This window comes from Geotrypetes seraphini, chromosome 4, assembly GCF_902459505.1.
Source record: "Geotrypetes seraphini chromosome 4, aGeoSer1.1, whole genome shotgun sequence".
Lineage (NCBI taxonomy): Eukaryota > Metazoa > Chordata > Amphibia > Gymnophiona > Dermophiidae > Geotrypetes > Geotrypetes seraphini.
Genome location: NC_047087.1, coordinates 324,877,038 through 324,896,855, shown reverse-complemented (window position 1 = coordinate 324,896,855; position 19,818 = coordinate 324,877,038). Strand labels below are relative to the sequence as shown.

At 41.2% G+C, this 19,818-nt stretch overlaps 1 protein-coding gene across 1 annotated transcript in view; it reads left to right on the top strand.

Moving 5' to 3' along the window:
• The window catches only part of CPXM2 (carboxypeptidase X, M14 family member 2), a 258,848-nt gene that overhangs the window by 145,862 nt on the left and 93,168 nt on the right, over positions 1-19,818 (top strand). The window contains exon 7 of the mRNA XM_033941873.1: positions 3,161-3,249. Coding sequence (XP_033797764.1) covers positions 3,161-3,249 — 89 coding nt within the window. The remainder of the gene's footprint in view (positions 1-3,160; positions 3,250-19,818) is intronic.

Sequence of the window (19,818 nt, the reverse complement as noted above, 5' to 3'; positions counted from 1 at the left end):
CCTCCTAATTTTATCCTATGCCCTCTCATTCCAGAGCTTCTCATGCGTATTTAAGCCACATAGGTATTTAAACTTCTCTATCATATCTCCCCTGAACCCGCAACAGTGTTGTCACTAGAAGTAGGCACTGAATGAAAACTCTGGAAGAGGATGCAAGGTATTGATAATGGTGCTGCTCTACCTGAAATCTGAGGAATTTCCAGTCGGTCAGATACATTGGAATATGAGTATAAGCTTCTTTCAGATCTAGAGAGCATAGGCAGTCATTGGAGACGGAAGGCGGAACTTATTTATATATCACTTATATCCTAAGTGGTTTTACATTCAGGTACTTTATCATATTTCCCTATCTGTCCCGGTGGGCTCAAACTCTATCTAGTGTACCTGGGGCAATGAGGGGATTAAGCGACTTGCCCAGGGTCACAAAGAGCAGCGAGGGATTTGAACCCACAACCTCAGGGTGCTGAGGCTGTAGCTCTAACCACTGCAACAGGTGTAGGGAAAAAATGTGAAGTAAATGGATGCCTTCTGGAAGATACTGTATAAACATTGATGGAACAGTGGAAGACATCATTGATCCTAGTTCTGAGATGGTGGGAATCTAACTTACAGGCTCTACTCCCCTGTTAGATCCCACCACCACTTTTTATAATTGTATTGAAGCAACAGGAAAAGAGCCACCTTACACGCTCTATACCCCATGGTGGAATCCTGAAGCAGTCTCAACTCGATTGATGCATGCCAGTGTTTGCTGAAACCATATGGAGGAATCTAACTTTACAGACTCTACACCCATGTTAGATTCCCCTGTAGAGCATGGATAAGTAGATTCAGCCCAAAACATTCTAGGTAGGGCAAAAGATTGAAAGATATGATAAAATTCCTGTAGATATTGAGAAGGAAGGTATCCATCAAAAAAAAATTTCCAAACAAGATGCTCCACATAGCAGGAGATATAGAAATTGCAATTTGTTCACCAACATGGAATTTTGGTACAAGCGACATCCAAATGTGTTTAGAGTGCGCTGTTCACACCCTGGAGGCACTGAAGCATAGACTCTTCATGGGGTAGATTTTTTTTTTCGTTTAAGTCAACTCTACCCCTAGTGACAGGTGTTTTGTACATAAGAGTCAAATTTTCTGGAAGCCCCTGTAATGGTGAGGGTCATTTCTCAGTTCTTATGAAGAGTCTCTTTGAGAAGTTATAAGAATATAAGAATAACCTTACTGGGTCAGACCAGTGGTCCATTAAGCACAGTAACCCGTTCTCACGGTGGCCAATCCAGATCACTAGTACCTGGCTAAAACCCAAGGAGTAGCAATATTCCATGCTACCGATCCAAGACAAGCAGTGGCTTCCCCATGTCTTTCTCAATAACAGACTATGGACTTTTCCTCCAGGAAATTGTCCAAGCCTTTCATAAAACCAGCTACGTTATCTGCTCTTACCACAACCTCTGGCAATGCGTTCCAGAGCTTAACTATTCTCTGAGTGAAAAATGTTTTCCTTCTATTGTTTTAAAAGTATTTCCCTGTAACTTGCCCTAGTCTTTTTGACAAAGTAAAAAATTGATCCACTTGTACCCGTTCTACTCCACTCAGGATTTTGTAGACTTCAATCATATCTCCCCTCAGCTGTTTCATTTCCAAGCTGAAGAGTCCTAACCTTTTTAGTCTTTCCTCATATGAGAGTAATTTCATCCACTTTATCATCTTGGTCACTCTTCTTTGAACCTTTTCTAGCACCATTATATCTTTCTTGAGATAAAGAGACCAGAATTTAAAGCAATACTCCAGATGAGGTCACACCATGGAGTGATACAGGGGCATTATAACATTCCTAGTCATGTTAACCATCCCTTTTTTAATAATTCCTAGCATCCTGTTTGCTTTTATGGCCGTCGCCACACATTGGGTGGAAGGTTTCATCGTATTGTCTACAATGACACCCAAATTCTTGGGCGCTAACCCCCAAGGTAGAACCTAGCATCTGGTAACTGTGCTTTGGGTTATCCTTCCCAATGTGCATTATTTTGCAATTTTCCACATTAAATTTCATCTGCCACTTGGACGCCCAGTCTTCCAATTTCCTAAGGTCATAAGAATAGCCCCACTGGGTCAGACCTGCCTGCAACTTTTCACAATCTTCGTGCAGGTTTTAACAACTTTGAACAGTTTAGTGTCATCTGCAAATTTAATCTCCTCACTCATTCTAATTTCCAGATTATTTATAAATAAGTTAAATAGCACTGGTCCCAGTATAGATCTCTTTGGCACTCCACTGTTTACTCTCCTTCATTGAGAAAAATGAACATTTAACCCTACACTTTGTTTTCTAGCCGATAACCAATTCCTAATCCACAACTGAACTTTGCCACCTATCCCATGACTCTTTAATTTTCTCATGAGGAACTTTGTCAAAAATTTTCTGAAAATCAAGATACACAACATCAACCAACTCACATTTATCCACTTCAGAGAAGTCAAGCAAACTGATGAAGCAAGATCTCCCTCGGCTGAACCCATGCTGACTCTGTCTTATTAAATCATGTTTGGCTATGTGTTCCACAATTTTATTTTTTATAATTGTTTCCACCATTTTGCTCTGTACTGAAGTCAGGCTTACCAGTCTGTAATTTTGCGGATCTCCCTTGGAACTCTTTCTGAAAATTGGCATAACATTAGCCACCCACCAATCTTCAGGTACTACAGACAATGAGCCAACGGGTGACCTATTTGAACTTGTAACTATGTATTTGTAACTATAACCTAATGTATTAATAACTGGACTGATCTACCTGTACCAGCAACTCTACTGAATGTCCATGTCAATCTGTCCATTGTAATTTCCTGGGTAACTGACACAACCTCTTGTAATGTAATTCGACCTTGAACTGAATAGGTAAAGGCAGAATAGAAAATCTGATTAATATAACATTATTGAGCACAATGAAACATCATATCAGCACTTGATCCAGTTCAATGTATTATATTAAAAATTTCTCAGAGTTGTTTTCATCATTATTGCACTCCATGATTACAAAGAGATCTAAAATAACCTTCTTGAATAGTTCAAAATTGAATTAGAAATAGCATGAGATTGAGGTGATAATAATTAATGCTGAAAACGTTAACAGTTTTGTACTCTGATTTCCAATAGATCCCAACAACTATTATCATCGGCGCAATGAAATGACAACCACAGATAATCTGGATTTTAAGCACCACAATTACAAAGAGTTGAGACAGGTAATAAACATGTATAATGCTGCAGAACTAAGGCTTGAGGGTTTATGAGCTGATTACAAGATAGACTAATCTAAGAAAATACTTTTTTACAGAAAGGGTGGTAGATGCGTAGATTAGGATCCCGATAGAGGTGATAGAGACAAAGACTGTCTGAATTCAAGAAAGTGTGGAATCTCTTAGGGAGAGGACGAGATAGTGGATGCTGCGGATAGGCAGACTGCATGAGCCATTTGGCCTTTATCTGCCATCATATTTCTTTGTTTCTACAACCATAAAGCTCTATGATCTCACAATGCAGGTGTAAAGAGCCTTAGCTTATAGGAAGAGGAGATGCAAATGTTAAGAGAAGGAGATAGTGGATGGGCCATTTGGCCTTTATCTGCCATCATATTTCTATGTTTCCATGTTTCTGTGACTGCATAACTTACAGGGACAGGGAGGAGCCGAAAGAACTGGGCTCAGGCAAAGAGAGCAGGTATTATAGCAGGACCCCTGTGCACAGAAGGCACATATACACCTGTGGAGGGAGGGAGGATGATTGGGACCAAGGGGCACCTGATTTTGCTGATCATTTGCTTCAAGGTGGGTGGGAGAAGGGGAATCAGGATGGGGGGCCCCTTATTCTACTTATGTGGGTCCCAGCTGATTATTGGCTGGTACCCGCATTAGACCCAACAAGCACGTTTTGAATTAGCTCTGGATATTCAGTGCCTGCTAATTCTGTTTCAAAAATAATGTAATTAAAAAATTAGGCCTTCTTTTACTAAGCCATGGTAGAGGTTCCTATATGGCCCGGGATGCTAAATGCTCCAACGCTGAGAGGAATTCTATGAGCATCGGAGATTTAGCTTAGTAAAAAAGGGGGGGGGGGGGGATGTAGTTAGGAACATACTGTTAGAACTTCTTGTTTAAGAAAAATAAATATTACAATAAAAATGAGCAAAAATCAAATACTGTTCATTTGTAAGCTCTTTGGAGCAGGGACTGTTTTTTTCCTCTTTGTGACTCTGTACAGCGCTGCGTGCATCTTGTAGCGCTGTAGAAATAATTAATAGTAGTAATTGAAAACATGTAAGAACTCTTAAAATCAAACTATCTAAAAATATATATGATCAAGGGGGAACATCTTTAACAGGACTTATGGCAACCTCAGAAATTCAAAAAGGTCAGTGTCCTGATTTAATCTATGAGAAGTCAGGTTATTGAGGCCAGCAGCGTGGGATCTATTCACAGAGAAAGGTAGGGGAGGGTCATTGGGGTGGGCCGTGGCCCTTATCTGCCGTCTATGTCTATGTTTCTAAGTTTCTATTTGATCTTTGCTCACTTTTGCTGCAAGATGTTTTTTTCTAACGAAGTTCTAACAGAATATTTCTAACTAACGAAGTCATTGCTACGGCGACCAGTTGCGTTTTTACCCAGACCTAAGTTTATTTTAGTTGCGGTTTTATCTGAAACCTTTCAAATTAGGGACCCCTGATGAAGGCATGTTAACTGAAACACGGACCATGTCCGGTCCCCTGGTTTGTAAAAAGGTGGTGACACTAAACGCAACATAATTGTTTCAATAAACTTAGCCTGCATGTTGTACTCTCGTCTGCAGTTTTTCTTTGTTTGTTCTTGTATTATTTTTGAAACATCTATTTTAGAAAACTAGCATTAGGACGATGCTTCAGTTTGTTCTTTAATAGTGCTAATCATAGTCACCAGCTCTGTCGGGGCTGTGGGTGCCCAAGCACCCCCAATATTTTTGGAACCTCACATGACCAGGGCTGGTATGCAGTTCAGGCATATCTCTTCTCCTTCTATTCTTGGCCTTCCTCTCACCTTTCAAAATCGAAATCTTCTTTTTCAGAGGTGCAGCAGCCATTCTCACAGGCTGCCGATTCTGCCTCAAAGCTTTCCCTCTGCCATGATCTGCCTCCCTCTGACACAGCTTCCTGTTTCCGCCTGTTTCACAGCACAGGGAAAGCTTCGGGGCAGCACCAGCAGCCTGTGAGAATGGCCCCCGTCCTGGGGCTCCTCTGAAAAAGAAAAATTTGACTTTGAAAGGAGACCAGGAAGGTGAGGAAAAGGGAGGGAGATGGACAGAAGGGGAAGAGATGTTTTAAGTTAGCCCAGGAATGGGGGTGGGGCAGGGAGGAATGAGAGCGGGGTGGGGGGAATGCAGACTATGGGGGAGAGAAAGAGAGAGATGCCAGACTGTGGGAAGGAGAGGAGAAAGATGCCAGACCAAGGGGGGGGGGGAAGAGGGAAGACAGAGATGTCAGATCACAAGAGAGGGAGAAAAAGGGAGGAGATTGTGTACATGGATGGAAGAAAAGTAGAGAGAGACAGAAGAAATGCTTCTTATGGATAGATGAGGAGAAGAAAGAGGGAGGGGATGGTACACATGGATAGATAAGAAGGGAAGGTAAGACATGTTTGGGAAAGGTTGTACAAAATTTCTTTTTGTTTGCTGGAAAGTTGTGATTTTACTCTGTCTGAAACTTTCTATGTAATTCTCTAGTTTTGTCCATCCAGCGGAGGGGGGTAAAGTAGGTATTTTTAAAAATTGTATTTCAGTTTGTTGGGAGTGTCTTTATTGTGGAAATGTACTTTTAAATGGAGTTTCCTAAAGCATTCTTCAAGATCTGAGTATAGCTGGATTTCATCTATTTTGCTGGTAGAATAGAAAGAGGGTCTTCTCAAAAGTACCTCTGTATTTTGGCTAAGATATAATATAATAATAATAATAATAATAACTTTATTTTTCTATACCGCCATAGTCAGGTGACTTCTAGGCGGTTCACACTGTAAGAAGGCTGGACATTCAGCGAATAACAAGGTCACAATACAATACAATAAGTCAACATACAATACAAGACAAAACAATACAATACAGTACAATACAATACAATGAGTGTATACAACACAGTACAATATAATACAACGAGTCTAAATATACTACAATACAATAAGTCTAAAGACAACACCATACATAAGTCTAATACAGTATCGTACAATGATTCTAAATATAATACAATAGTGAAGAGGGGAAAGTTACAGATTGGGGTTCAATGGGTAATGAATAACTGAGTATTTCTTTAGAACTTCCATTTGAATTGGAGTACTATGGATAGCGAATATCTGAGTACATGAGGGGCATCTTGAGAAAGAAAGAAAGGCGTTTAGAGGGAGGGGAGTCCTAGTGCGGGAGGGGACGATTTTAGTCCGTGAATTTTTCGAATAGGGCGGTTTTGATCGATTTGCGGAATGCACTGTAAGACAGGTTGGGTTCGTTTATGTAGTTTTTCAGCCAAACTTGCTGTCTGTTCGCTTGGAACTTAAAGGTTCTATCCAGGAATGATTTGTATCTGCAGCCCGTAATCTTTGGGTATGCAAATATGTTTTTGTTTCTGGTCGCTCGTGTGGGGTTGTGTAGGATGAAGTGAGTTTGTAGGTATGAAGGTGCTAGTCCCCAGACTTGCTTGAAACAGGTGCAAGCAAATTTGAATAGTATTCGCGCTTCTATTGGAAGCCAGTGCAGCTTTTTATAGTAGGGGCTGATGTGGTCGTTTTTTCTTAGTCCGAAGATTAGTCGAACGGCGGTGTTTTGTATTAATCTCAGTTTTTTTATTGTTTTTTGTGGGATGCCCAAGTAGATGATGTTGCAGTAGTCAAGAATGGATAAGATCAGTGCCTGTACCAGTAACCTGAATGATGTTGGGTCAAAGTATTTTTTTATGGTCCTTAGATTCCATAGCGTGTAAAAACATTTTTTCACTAGTGAGTTTGTGTGGTCGGTCATAGTTAGGTGTGTGTCTAGGGTGATACCAAGTATTTTTATGTTATTAGAAATTGGGTATTCGTGATTGTTTATTTTTATCGATGTTCTCGTAATTTTGTCATTAGGACTAGCCAGAAAGACTTTTGTTTTTTCTGCGTTTAATTTTAGTTTGAAATTGGTGGTCCATTTATCGATTTCGGTCATTACGTTTGAGAGATTGTCTACAATTTCTTTTGTGATGTCATTTAAGGGGATTAGGATGGATATGTCGTCTGCGTAAATGTAGTGTATTAAGTTTAGTTTTTGTAGGAGGTGGCCTAAGGAGGCGATATAGATGTTGAAAAGTGTGGACGATAGGGGGGAACCTTGAGGCACGCCTGATGGGTTTTTCCATGGTTTGGAATAATTTCCATTGCTGATTACTCGGTAGGATCTGTTTGATAGAAATTCTTGGAACCATTTCTTTGCCTTTCCAGAAATTCCCATTATTTCAAGGCAAAGTAGCATGATTTCATGGTCTACCAGGTCGAACGCGCTGCTGAGGTCTAATTGTAGAATTAGTGCGCTTTTGCCTTTGCTAAAGAGATCATAAAGGTGGTTTAGTAGGGAGGCTAAGACAGTTTCTGTGTTGTATCCTTTCCTGAATCCTGATTGGTGTTCACTAAGGATGTTAAATTTGTCCAGGTAGTTTACTAGTTGAAGGTTGACCAATCCTTCTTGTAACTTTGTGAAAAGGGGAATGTTTGCTATGGGTCTGAAATTGGATGTCAGAGCAGAAGAGGTTTTCTGACCTTTGGGGATTGGAGTGATTAGTATGTGTCCCAATTTTTTGTTTAGTGTTCCGCTTGTGAAGGCGGATGTTAGCCATTCAAATAGTTCCTTTTTAAATTCTAGAGGGGCAACTGTCATGATTTTAGGGGGACATGCATCAAGTAGACAGTTAGTTTTGGTGTATTTGTTGAAGAGATTTAGGAATTGATGCCAATTTGGATATTCGAGGTGGTCCCATATCATGTCTACTCTGGTGTCTTGGTCGTGAGGTTCGAGGTATTGAAGAGCATTTGTTATGGTAGTGGGTAGAGTTGCTCTTAAGTTAGCGGTTTTATTTTGAAAGAAGTTGGCTAGGGTTTGTGCCGATGGAGTGGGTTCATTGTCCTTTTTCAATATTTGTGTTGTATCGGTTATTGTTTTTACTAGTTTGAACAATTCCTTGCTGTTTATTTTTGAAGTACCAATTTTTTTTGCATAATGCTTAGTGCGTTTTTCTTTGATCAGATTTTTGTATGTTTTCATTTTTTGTTTCCAGTTTGTCTTGTCTAACTCATTGTTTGTTTTTTGCCAGATTCTCTCCAATTTTCTTAGTTCCTGTTTGGTGGTTAATAGTTCACAGTCAAACCATTCGTTTGGTGGTCTATTTTTCTTTTTGTATGTTTTATATGGTGCTATTTGGTCTAGGAGTTCTTTGCTGTAAGTTTCCCATCTTGTAGGGAAATCCTGATTATCATTAGTTATGGGATGTAATTCATAGTGGGTCCAGAATTCTATTGGGTTAATAATGCCCCGGCTGGTTATTGTGTTCGTGTTGACGTTTTTGCGTTTTTGTTGTGTGTTCTGTTTTAGCCAGTGTAGATTGAACTTGCCAATGAAGTGGTCTGACCAGACGCATTTTTCCCAGGGTCCTGGGTAGTATTGTATTTTGGGATCTGTTGTTTCTTTGTGGGAGAAGGTGATTAAGTCTAGTTTGTGTCCTTTTTCGTGGGTTATTTCTGTGTCAGGGTTTGGAAAGTCTAGTGATGTTAGGAAGTTGGCGAATTCGGATATTTCCGGTTTTGTCTGTTGTTCTAGATGTGTGTTTATGTCTCCCAGAAGCAGGTTGTATGATCCTTTTAGGGTGGATAAGGTAAGGAATTCGGCGAATTCCTCTTTAGCGTTTGCCCATTTTTTGGGTGGGATATAGAATAAAGTTGTAATTAGAGATTCTTCTAACTGTGCGTTGGTAATTTTGCAGGTTAGTATTTCAAGGTTTTCAGATGATTTGGAGTCTGTCTTGATGTAGTTGAAGTGGTCTTTTAGGATGATCGCTAGTCCTCCTCCTTTTTTCCAGTTTCTTGATAGTGGAATGATTTTGTATCCCTGGGGAAGGATTTCTTTCATGATAGTGTCATTGTCAGAGATCATCCATGTTTCTGTCAAGAATAGGAGATCAGGTTTTGTTTGTAGTATCCAATCATTTATTATTTGTGCTTTGTTTCTCACTTTACGGGTATTTAGGTAGTATCCCTTAATGTTTTCGTAACTGTTAGCTGTGGGGATTTCAGAGTATGTTATCTTTCGTAAGTTTCTGTTACAGGTCTTGTTTCTGTGAGGTTTACGGTGTTTGCGGGTGGTGTTTAGTACTTTGATTTGATGGAGGTCTTGTTGTGGCTGGTTTTGTAGGGGTTGGAGAGGGTTGGAAGGCTTAGTTAGCTCGGCTGGTCTGCGCCAGGAGATGGGGTAGGTGTGCATGGGTTGGGGGGGGTTGTCTTCATTGCCCCAGCATGTAGAGCATAATAGGTATAGTATCCCTAAGAGTAGTTGCTGTTTATTGCAGATTGCCATGTTGTGTGAAAAGGTGTGCGGTTTGGATTGAGAGAAGTAGGGACTGTTGCCTATGTAGCAATGGAAATGGGTAGAGGTAGAGAAATTGGTTGAGGAGACAGAGAGAGTTGGAAGTAAGGAACTGAGTTGAATTGAGAGAGGGGTTTAAGTGAGGGGAGAACTTACGGTATAAAGTGGAGGAAGCTTATCTCTGGGGAAGAAGGATAGTCGTACGGTAGCCTAGTGCTAACAAGTTGAGTATATGGAGTAAGATAGCTGGGCTGGTTGTGCAGCTAGTGCCAGGTCGTGTAGTAACAGATGGCTCCCGATGCAGTGGCTGGGCCCTGGCGGTGATCCTAACAAGTTACCCCGCAGGTTCGGGGGAGGGGCGGCGCGGTGCACGCGTGCCTCTCTCTGGGCTGGCTCCCGATGCAGTGGCTGGGCCCCGGCGGCGATCCTAACAAGTTACCCCGCAGGTTCGGGGGAGGGGCGGCGCGGTGCACGCGTGCCTCTCTCTGGGCTGGCTCCCGATGGTAGTGGCTGGGCCCTGGCGGCGATCCTAACAAGTTACCCCGCAGGTTCGGGGGAGGGGCGGCGCGGTGCACGCGTGCCTCTCTCTGGGCTGGCTCCCGATGCAGTGGCTGGGCCCTGGCGGTGATCCTAACAAGTTACCCCGCAGGTTCGGGGGAGGGGCGGCGCGGTGCACGCGTGCCTCTCTCTGGGCTGGCTCCCGATGCAGTGGCTGGGCCCCGGCGGCGATCCTAACAAGTTACCCCGCAGGTTCGGGGGAGGGGCGGCGCGGTGCACGCGTGCCTCTCTCTGGGCTGGCTCCCGATGGTAGTGGCTGGGCCCTGGCGGCGATCCTAACAAGTTACCCCGCAGGTTCGGGGGAGGGGCGGCGCGGTGCACGCGTGCCTCTCTCTGGGCTGGCTCCCGATGCAGTGGTAGTTGGTAGTTGGAGAGTTTTGCTATCTCCAGGGAGTCTGCTGGTTTCCCTGATCACCTTGTCTATCTGAATTCTGATTTGTTGGACTTTTATGATTTAAAACAAGGACCTTTTCCTTTTTTTTTCTGGTGTTGAATTCTGATTTTCACATTCCATAGGTGGGTTGTGAGCTGTGTCCAAATGGTTTGGGTCTGTTCCTTCAGGTGTTGTGCCTCCAGTGCTCCGGGATGAGATTCTGTTCCCTGTTTGGTTCTGTAGGAGGGAAGTCAGATTTTTGTCTTCTTTGTGGATAGCAATGACAACTTATACTGAAACTTAGACAATTTGAACATGGTATAAAGTGGGGATGATGTCATTGTTCTTGCAGATTGTCAGAAAATAAAAGTGGCTTCTTTTTCCATGTTTGTTCATATGCTCCTTATCTTCTCTGATCCAAGAGACAAAGATAAACACCTAAAGACCCTGACTGAATCGTTCAAACAAAAAGGATTCAATCCTAAAATAGTCTCCAAGAACATTGCCTCATTCCTTAAAACACCCAGAGAAAAACTTACTGAACTACAAGGATAAGAAAACCCACTTGGTAATGACATACAATCCAGAGCTGAAAAACTAAGAAATGTTATAAGAGATCTATAACTACTACTCCAGGAAAGAGAATTACTAAAAGAAATATTCCCAGCTCCACCTGTACTGGCCTTCCGTCAGCTACCTAATCTGAAACAAAAACTGGTAAAAAGCAAGCTCCCCATACAAACGCACAAAGAAGAGAATGGCACAAGGATCCCAGGGCCACTCATATGGGAAAAACATTCAACATAAGGGAATCCTTCACATGTTCATTTTCAAATACATTGGTGAAACAGGCCAGATGCTAAAGATCAGTTTATATAGATATCATATTAAAAATTGCAATACCAACCAGGACAACACTCGAGAAAAACTGGTTTTATGTTGAGAATACTGAAAGGAAATGTTAAGACAATTTAAGAACGTAAGAACTGGGCTTTCTTTCACACTATAAAGAAATGTAAAACTGCTTTGGCACCTCTCTGCCTCCTGCTTAACCCACCCATCCATCCTTCCCTCTTCCTGTGAAACTATCCTGAAATGCGTTCATGTTTTCCTTATATATACTGATATTTGTCAGCATTTGCTTATTTCTGATCTGAAGAAGAAGTTAGTCCAATAAAAAGGTATTACCTAATTTCCTTTATTATTTGTTTTATTTCTATCTATTACCATTTCATCCCTGAAAAAGAGTGTAATGCTGACTTGAGTATCCAACCCATTAGTGGATTAATTTGCAAATGATTTTATTTCCAAGGTCTCTGCTCTTGTTGTCTTATGGATCATTGGTGGCTCTTTCTCTTTAAGACTATCTTCATTACCTGGATGTAATTTGTTTTTCATTGCTAGATTTCATCTTTGGACCATGTTTAATTTTGATTACACTTTCCGTTTAACTGATGTTTTTGCCACAGCAAGGCCTACTACCTACATGCTTGATCTGCTCCCTTCATAATGGGTGAAAGTCCTTTTTTGTGGCCTATTTCCAACTTTAATGACAAATATTGACTTTAGTCTGGCCACAGATTCCATCCATGAATTATGGAAAGAATCCATTTAACATAACATAACACCAGATTTCTAAACCGCATGACCATTAGTTCGATGCAGTTTACAAAATTTATAAAAATGGTACAATAAAAATGATTAGTTCTCCCAATCCAATTCGAACTTACTTATTATCCAATTACATTTTTTCTTGAAAATAATTGATACCATAGGATTTTCACAGCTTTGAAACTTTATTGATATAATAAAGCTAAATTAAACTAAAGCTTAAATTTGTATACCGAGTCATCATTCTGAGAAGGCTTAACTCGGTTTACAGCTAATATTCTTCATCCCCTTCAGAGATCAAGTTTAGAAGAGCTATTTCAGAAACTGTATTGACTGCCTTTCTCAGTGAGCTTCATAGCTTTCTGGATGTGGGTGGTGGAGTTGCTGTTGTAACTTTACTTGATCTTCCTTCTACATTTGATCTAATTGACCAGCTGTTTACATGTAAAATAGGCTCAAACATAGAAAGGTGTCTCCCCTGTAGGAAAATAGGTTCCTCCCTCCCTTTTAGAATCACTGAGCTCTGGAACAACCTTACCTCCCCTCTTAGGAACCTGAGCTCCCTCCAACTCTTCCATAAACATCTGAAAACCTGGTTATTCTCAAAAATGTAACTCTTCTTCCCTCTCTGATTATTCTAGTCCTCTAAATTCCCTCTTCATCCTTCCCTTCTCTGGAGTTCCTTTCTACCCTAATTCTTGTTAACCGTGTTGAGCTTTACGAATGTAGAGATGATGCGGTATACAAACCTAAGGTTTAGTTTAGTTTAGATAAAGGCCACATGGCCCATCTTGCCTGCCCATCTGCAGTAACCATGATCTCTTCCTCTCTCTAAGAGATTCTACTTGCCTATCCCATGCCTTCTTGAATTCACACACAGTCTCGTCTCCACCACCTCTTCTGGTACTTTATTTAGATTTCTATCCTGTTCTCCTGGGAGCTCAGAACAGGTTACAATTGACATTCACAGATAAGTTACAGAACAAAATATTATAGGCATTCGAAGAAGAGACAGGCGACCAATTGGTGTTCCGTCTCTTTTGTTGTTATGGACTTGACATGATTGTGTTTCGGCCCACAAGGGCCTGCCTCAGGAGTCTCCTAAAGCTTGTTTCATAACAAAATCCATGTTAATGGCTCTTAATTCATTTCACTTGTCCTTTGAGATATCACACACAGGTTTTACTGGAAACCAATTTCAGCAGATCTAACCTGAAAACCAGAGATCTCTCTAGCTCCAGACTAATTCTTTGAGGCAGAAGGCAGATGAAGCACTTATACAGGGCTGGGCTTCAGGACTACTAGACACATCTTTGGCTGCAGTATAGTGCTTCTAGCTCTTGGAACTGGTATGGCTTCCTCATAAGACTTCCTCTCCAGCTTGGGTTGGATGGAAATGTCTGGAAGGAGTGGAAATGTGGTGGGCAAAACTGAAAAGAGCGATTGTAAGGGTGACAAACCTTTTTGTGAAGCAAGTAAGTAAAAAGTAACAGGAAAAGAAGACCGTTTTGGTTCTCAAAAGTACTAGCTTATAAGGTAATAAATGAGGTTAGCTTTCATAAACTACAAAACATCGCAGAAAGAGAAAGATAGGCAAAAATATCTGGAAAAGTTAAAAGAGGCTGGTTGTGTAGTCAGGAAAGCAAAGATGCAAATGGAAGAAAAAATAGCTGACACAGTAAAACAGGGAGACAAGACATGTTTTAGATATATTAGTGACATTGTGAGCCTCAAAGGGGAAGAATATGAATAAAGAAAAGGCCGAATTGCTTAACAAATATTTCTGTTCTATATTCACGGCTGAAATGCTGGGAGTGGGACCGCAGAAGACAAACATGAATAGGGATGGAAGAGTAATAGACACTGATCGATTTTCAGAGGGTTGTATTCGTGAGGAGCTAGCTAAAACAAAGATAGACAAAGCGATGGGGCCAGAAGGTGTACATCCAAGGGTGTGGAAGGAACTTAGGGGAGTTCTGGTAGCTCCGCTGACTGACCTTTTCAACAAGTCTCTAGAGTCGGGAGTGGTACCGGAGGACTGGAGAAGGGTAGATGTGGTCCCTTTCCACACAAGTGGAAGTAAGGAAGAAGTAGGGAATTACAGGCCGGTAAGTCTGACTTTTGTGGTATGTAAATTAATGGAAACGCTTTTTAAAACAGAGAATGATCAAGTTTCTGGAATCCTGTAGATTACAGGACCGGAGGCAACATGGATTCACTAGAGGTAGGTCTTGTCAGACAAATCTGATCAATTTCTTTGACTGGGTGACCAGAGAATTGGATAGAGGATGTGCGCTAGATGTGGTGTATTTAGATTTTAGCAAAGCGTTTGACAGTGTTCCACACAGATGTCTAATAAATAAATTGAGTGCCCACGGGATGGATCCCAAAGTAATTGGCTGGGTCAAGAACTGTTTGAGTGGAAGCTGACAGAGGGTAGTGATCAATGGAGATCGCTTTGAGGAAAGGGATGTTACCAGGGGTGTGCCTCAAGGCACACCCTGTTATTTTGGGCCTGTTATTTTTAACATTTTTATAAATGATATTGATGAAGGGTGTCAGGTAAGATTTGCCTCTTTGTGGATGATACCAAAATCTGCAATAGAGTAGACATGCTGGATGGTGTGAATAACATGAAGAAAGACCTGGCAAAATTAGAAGAATGGTCTGAAATTTGGCAGCTAAAATTTAATGCTAAGAAATGCAAGGTCATGCATTTGGGCTTCAAAAACCCGAGGAAACAGTACAGTTTAGGGGGTGAAGAACTTATGTGCACGAAAGAAGAGCAGGACTTGGGTGTGATTGTATATTATGATCTTAAGGTGGCTAAACAGGTTGAAAAGGTGATGGCGAAAGCTAGAAGGATGCTAGGTTACATAGGGAGAGGTATGGCCATTAAGAAAAAGGAGGTATTGATGCTCCTGTATAAGAATGTGTATAATTCTGGAGGTCACACCTTCAAAAAGAAATAAAAAGGATAGAGTCGATCCAGAGAAAGGCTACTAAAATGGTGTGTGGTCTTCGTCATAAGGTGTATGGGGACAGACTTAAAGATCTCAATCTGTATACTTTGGAGGAAAGGCAGGAGAGAGGAGATATGTTAGAGACGTTTAAATACCATAAAATCAAAACTATTATGTTACTCGCCAGAGATGGGCTATAGTCGCATGATAACCATTTAATGCAAAAAAGGTGAGAAAAAAGCCTCAAATTTCATAAATGTTCAGCAATGAATAATGATTCAAAGCTGCTTAAATTCTTTTCATTGGCAAAAATCTCCACCACCGCCAAAATGCAATTATCAGTTGGGTATTACACCCATCATTGTGCATAGGGGAAAAAAACAAAAGTTTACTTAGCTTGGAACCATGGTCTGAAGATCGCCGTCACAGCTGCTGAAAACACCTGGCCAGACTGTTGAAATACCGCGGTGGCTACCAGATGAAAAGTCCAGAATCCATGCCCGTTACGTTTAAATACCTATATAATATAAATGCGCATGAGTCGAGTCTTTTTCATTTGAAAGGAAACTCTGCAATGAGAGGGCATAGGATGAAGTTAAGAGGTGATAGGCTCCGGAGTAATCAGAGGAAATACCATTTTACAGAAAGGGTGCTAAATGCATGGAACATTCTCCCAGAAGAGATGGTGGAGACAGAGACTGTCTGAATTCAAGAGGGCCTGGGATAGGCACGTGGGATTTCTCGGAGAGAGAAAGAGATAATGATTACTGCGGATGGGCAGACTGGATGGGCCATTTGGCCTTTATCTGCCATCATGTTTCTATGTTTCTCATTGTAGATAGATCATGAGTCCGCTGGGACAGACAAGGAAAATGCTTGAGTGCCGGAATAAATTCATGTAAACTATTCTGAGCTCCCTGGGAGAATGGTATAGAAATTTGAATAAAATAAAATAAAGTGTAAGAGGAGATTGCAGTGTGCAGAAACTGCAAAGCCGTAGATAAATCGTGCCCCATCATGCAGCTCTGCAGGTTAAATGCAAGATGAAATGACAGCCTGGTCCTGCTGATTTCCTGGACACCTCTGAAACAGGATCCAACAAAACTCTTAAGGAAGTGGTGGACAAAAAGCCCAAGGATCACTTTGGGACTTGAGTGGCCAATGAACTCAAGAATACAGACTTTGCAGTCAAAAAGATGCTTCCAGCTAATCCAGTTGCTGGGACTTATTCACAGACCTGGAGCCTAAGTGGAGCCAGCTGTGTCCAGAGTTGATCTGTGACTGTTCCTGTTTAGAATTCAAAACAGAAAAATGTGCAAAGGCTAGTTTTCCTTTGTATTCATTTATTGTTTACAGGCTTGCCAGTCTCCCTTGGAGGGGTTATTTATGAAAAATAATAAAGAAAAGATGGAAAGAGATGAAAAATTCAGTTTAATCCACTTAGAAGACGTCACCTGAAGAGATCTAAAAGTAAAGAGAGTACATCCAGCAAGGAAAACAGAAACATAAAATGTTCTTCTTTCTTTAAAATTAGAAACAAGTGTGCAAATGTAGCCCCCTCCCCCTCCACTCTCCAACCAGATTAAACAAATTAAAATACTAAAAACTGAGGACTGCAGCTAGTAGCATTATCTCCCCCATCAACGCCATTAAAAGCCTCCCTACTCCTTTATGTTAAAGACAGCCTTGTTTGAGACAAGGTATCTTTCAAAGGTATCATCATACCACAGACGATCATGCGGAGAAGAGTTCCTTTGCGGGTGGATATCCTGCTTTTTTCTCAATTCTCTTCTTTGTTGGCTAGGAAAGCAAAAAGCTTCTTTGTTGGCTAGGAAATGCATACTTTTACTATGGCGGCAAGCAGAGCTGCCTACCATTACTATGTGGAAAAATGAATTATTTACCTTGTTAAAGTATGAATATTTGGATGTTAAGAACTGTAGTCCTGGCCATTGGAGAAAATTCCGGGCCATTTGAGCTCCTGTTTGGGATAGCTTGTCCCATGGAGCCTGGGGTGCTCTTTTGAATTTTTGACACTGGAGTTCTGGGGGAGGGGGAGGGAATGGGACCGGAGGTGGTGGATATTAATCTGTTTTTTTGTTGGGTTCATTCACGCGGTAGACTCTTATCCTGAATTTTGTTTATGGTTGTATTTGTTTTCAGAGTGTTGTATCTTTTATCTTGTATACAAATTTCTAAATTAAAATATATATAAAAAGATATCATCATAAAAGGGAAGACAGAGCTATGGCATAGAGAGGATGGGAGGCACCCTCACCTGCCCTCCTGTCTGCCCCTGCTCCCTTTGCACCACACTCGAGCCTTCCCTTCTCATCCCCATCCCTCTTAAAATCTTTGCCAATGCGAGCAGCTTCTCCAGCCTGCTGTTTGAACTGTCTTTCTCTCTGACATCACTTCCTGGCCCCGCGACCTAAAAGTGATTTCAGAGGAAACTAGGCTGGCATGAGCAGCAGGCTAGAGTAGTTGCTCATGCTGGCAAAGATTTTAAAGACGTACGGGGGTGGGGAAGGGAGGGTGTGAGCATGTAGTGCTCCTCCCCACAACAGTGCCCGGGGCAGTCCGTTCCCTACCCACCTTACTACACTTCTGGATAGAGCATCCCGATAGTGAGATTGCATTATAGGCCACAGTAGACCAGGTTTCCTTAAATACAGAGTAAGCTGATTTTAGAGATTGCAAATTATCCATGCCAACCGCTGAGCAAATTGTAAATAGATACGACAAACACTGTTTGAAATGTCCATATGCAAATGCCAGAAGCCTAAGAAACAAGATAGGAGAGTTAGAATATAATGCACTAAATGAAAAGATAGATATAATAGGCATCTGAAACCCTAGTGGAAGGAAAATAACCAATGAGACACTGTCATTCCATGGTACAAGTTATATCGTTGTGATAGGGTGGAACGAATTAGTAGAGGCGCAGTGTTATATGATAAGGAAGGCCTTGAATCAAATTGACTGAAAATTCTATAGGAGTAGAAACACACCTTGGAATCCCCATGGGTAGAAATTCCGTATATAAGGGGGAAAAGGATAGTGATAGGAGTTTACTACTGTCCGCCTGACCAGGATGAATGGACAGATGCTGAAATATTATCAGAAATTAAGGAGACTAACAAACTGGATAACACAATAATAATGGGTGTCCATCCGCAGTAGCCATTATCTCTTCCTCTCTCTAAGAGATCCCAAATGTGTAGGGATGGAGGTCTGATAAGTTCTGATCCAGGGCATCAGAACACAGGCAAGGTCAGCACACAGGCAGTTCTGAACCAGGCCAGGTCGGCACACTGATCTAGGCCCTGTGTACAGATCTAGGCCCTGTGTACGGATCTAGGCCCTATGAGGCCCTTTGTGGAAGTATGAATCTTTTCTTAGTCCCTGCCACGTCGACATTCTATTTAGCAAGGAAACTGCTAGCACCTTGTGACAGAATGCTGAGGCAGTCCCCCTCCCCTTTTGTCACAAGACCAAGACTCTCTTGCCACATATTAACCTTATCTTATCTCTTATCTTGTTTAAGCATCCCTTATATATTATCAGAAACTCCACTGGTTACCCGCAGAATCCAGAGTCCTCTTCAAGTTTGCTTGTTTTTGCTACAAAGCTGTCTTTGGGATTCTTCCATCTTACCTAATCTCCCAGTTCTCCCCCAACGAGTCCAACAAGAGCACTCGCAGAACAAACCTATTTAATTACCTCTCCTTGAAATCTTACCAATACAAAAAGTTTCTAGATAGAATGTTATCATTCCAGGCAGCTAGGCTGAACACATGGCTTGGAAAGCCCATACTTGAGGCCACTACATACACGGACTTTAGAAAATCACTGAAAACTCGACTATTTAACAAATTCTAAATTCCTATACCCAACTCTTCCTCGTCATGACTCTTCCACCTCGCCGAAACTAATTATACTTTCCACCTTGAATCTCATGTACTGACATAATGTATCTTTATTGTAACCCACCTGCACCCCATGTACTGACAAAACGTATCTTTATTGTAACTCATGTACTGACTAAATGTATTTTTATGGTAACCCACCTGTATCCCTTACACTGACAAAATGCACCTTGATAGTAAACCACTTGTATTGTAACCCACTTGCATCCCATGTACTGACAAAATATATCTTTACTGTAACCCACTTGTATCCCATGTACTGACAAAATGAATCTTTAATGTAAACCACTTGCATCCCATGTACTGACTAAACGTATCTTTATTGTAAACCGTTTCTATCCCGTGTACTGTCAAATGTATCTTTATTGTAAACCGCTTCGAACTTCACGGTATAGCGGTATATAAGAAATAAATTATTATTATTATTATTATATGGGCAACAATCAGACTTTGCCTGAGCAGGCCCTGACTTAAGGCTAATCAAGAGAGCTTAAGAAGCATGCATTATAACCTTTGAACTGTCACATGCTATAGTAAGATTTGAGACATATCAGAAATGTACACATTGGGAATCACTTTATTGGAACTGTTATTATGTATTCATATGTCATGTGAGATAGAAACTTTGAGAATCACATGAAATATGTAAACAATGAATTACCTTGGTCTAATCCTCACTGTAAATGCATTATGAAATAATAACCTTGTAAAGCATTAACCATGTAATTAAGAGAGGTAAGATTCTCAATAAAAGGGTGAGAG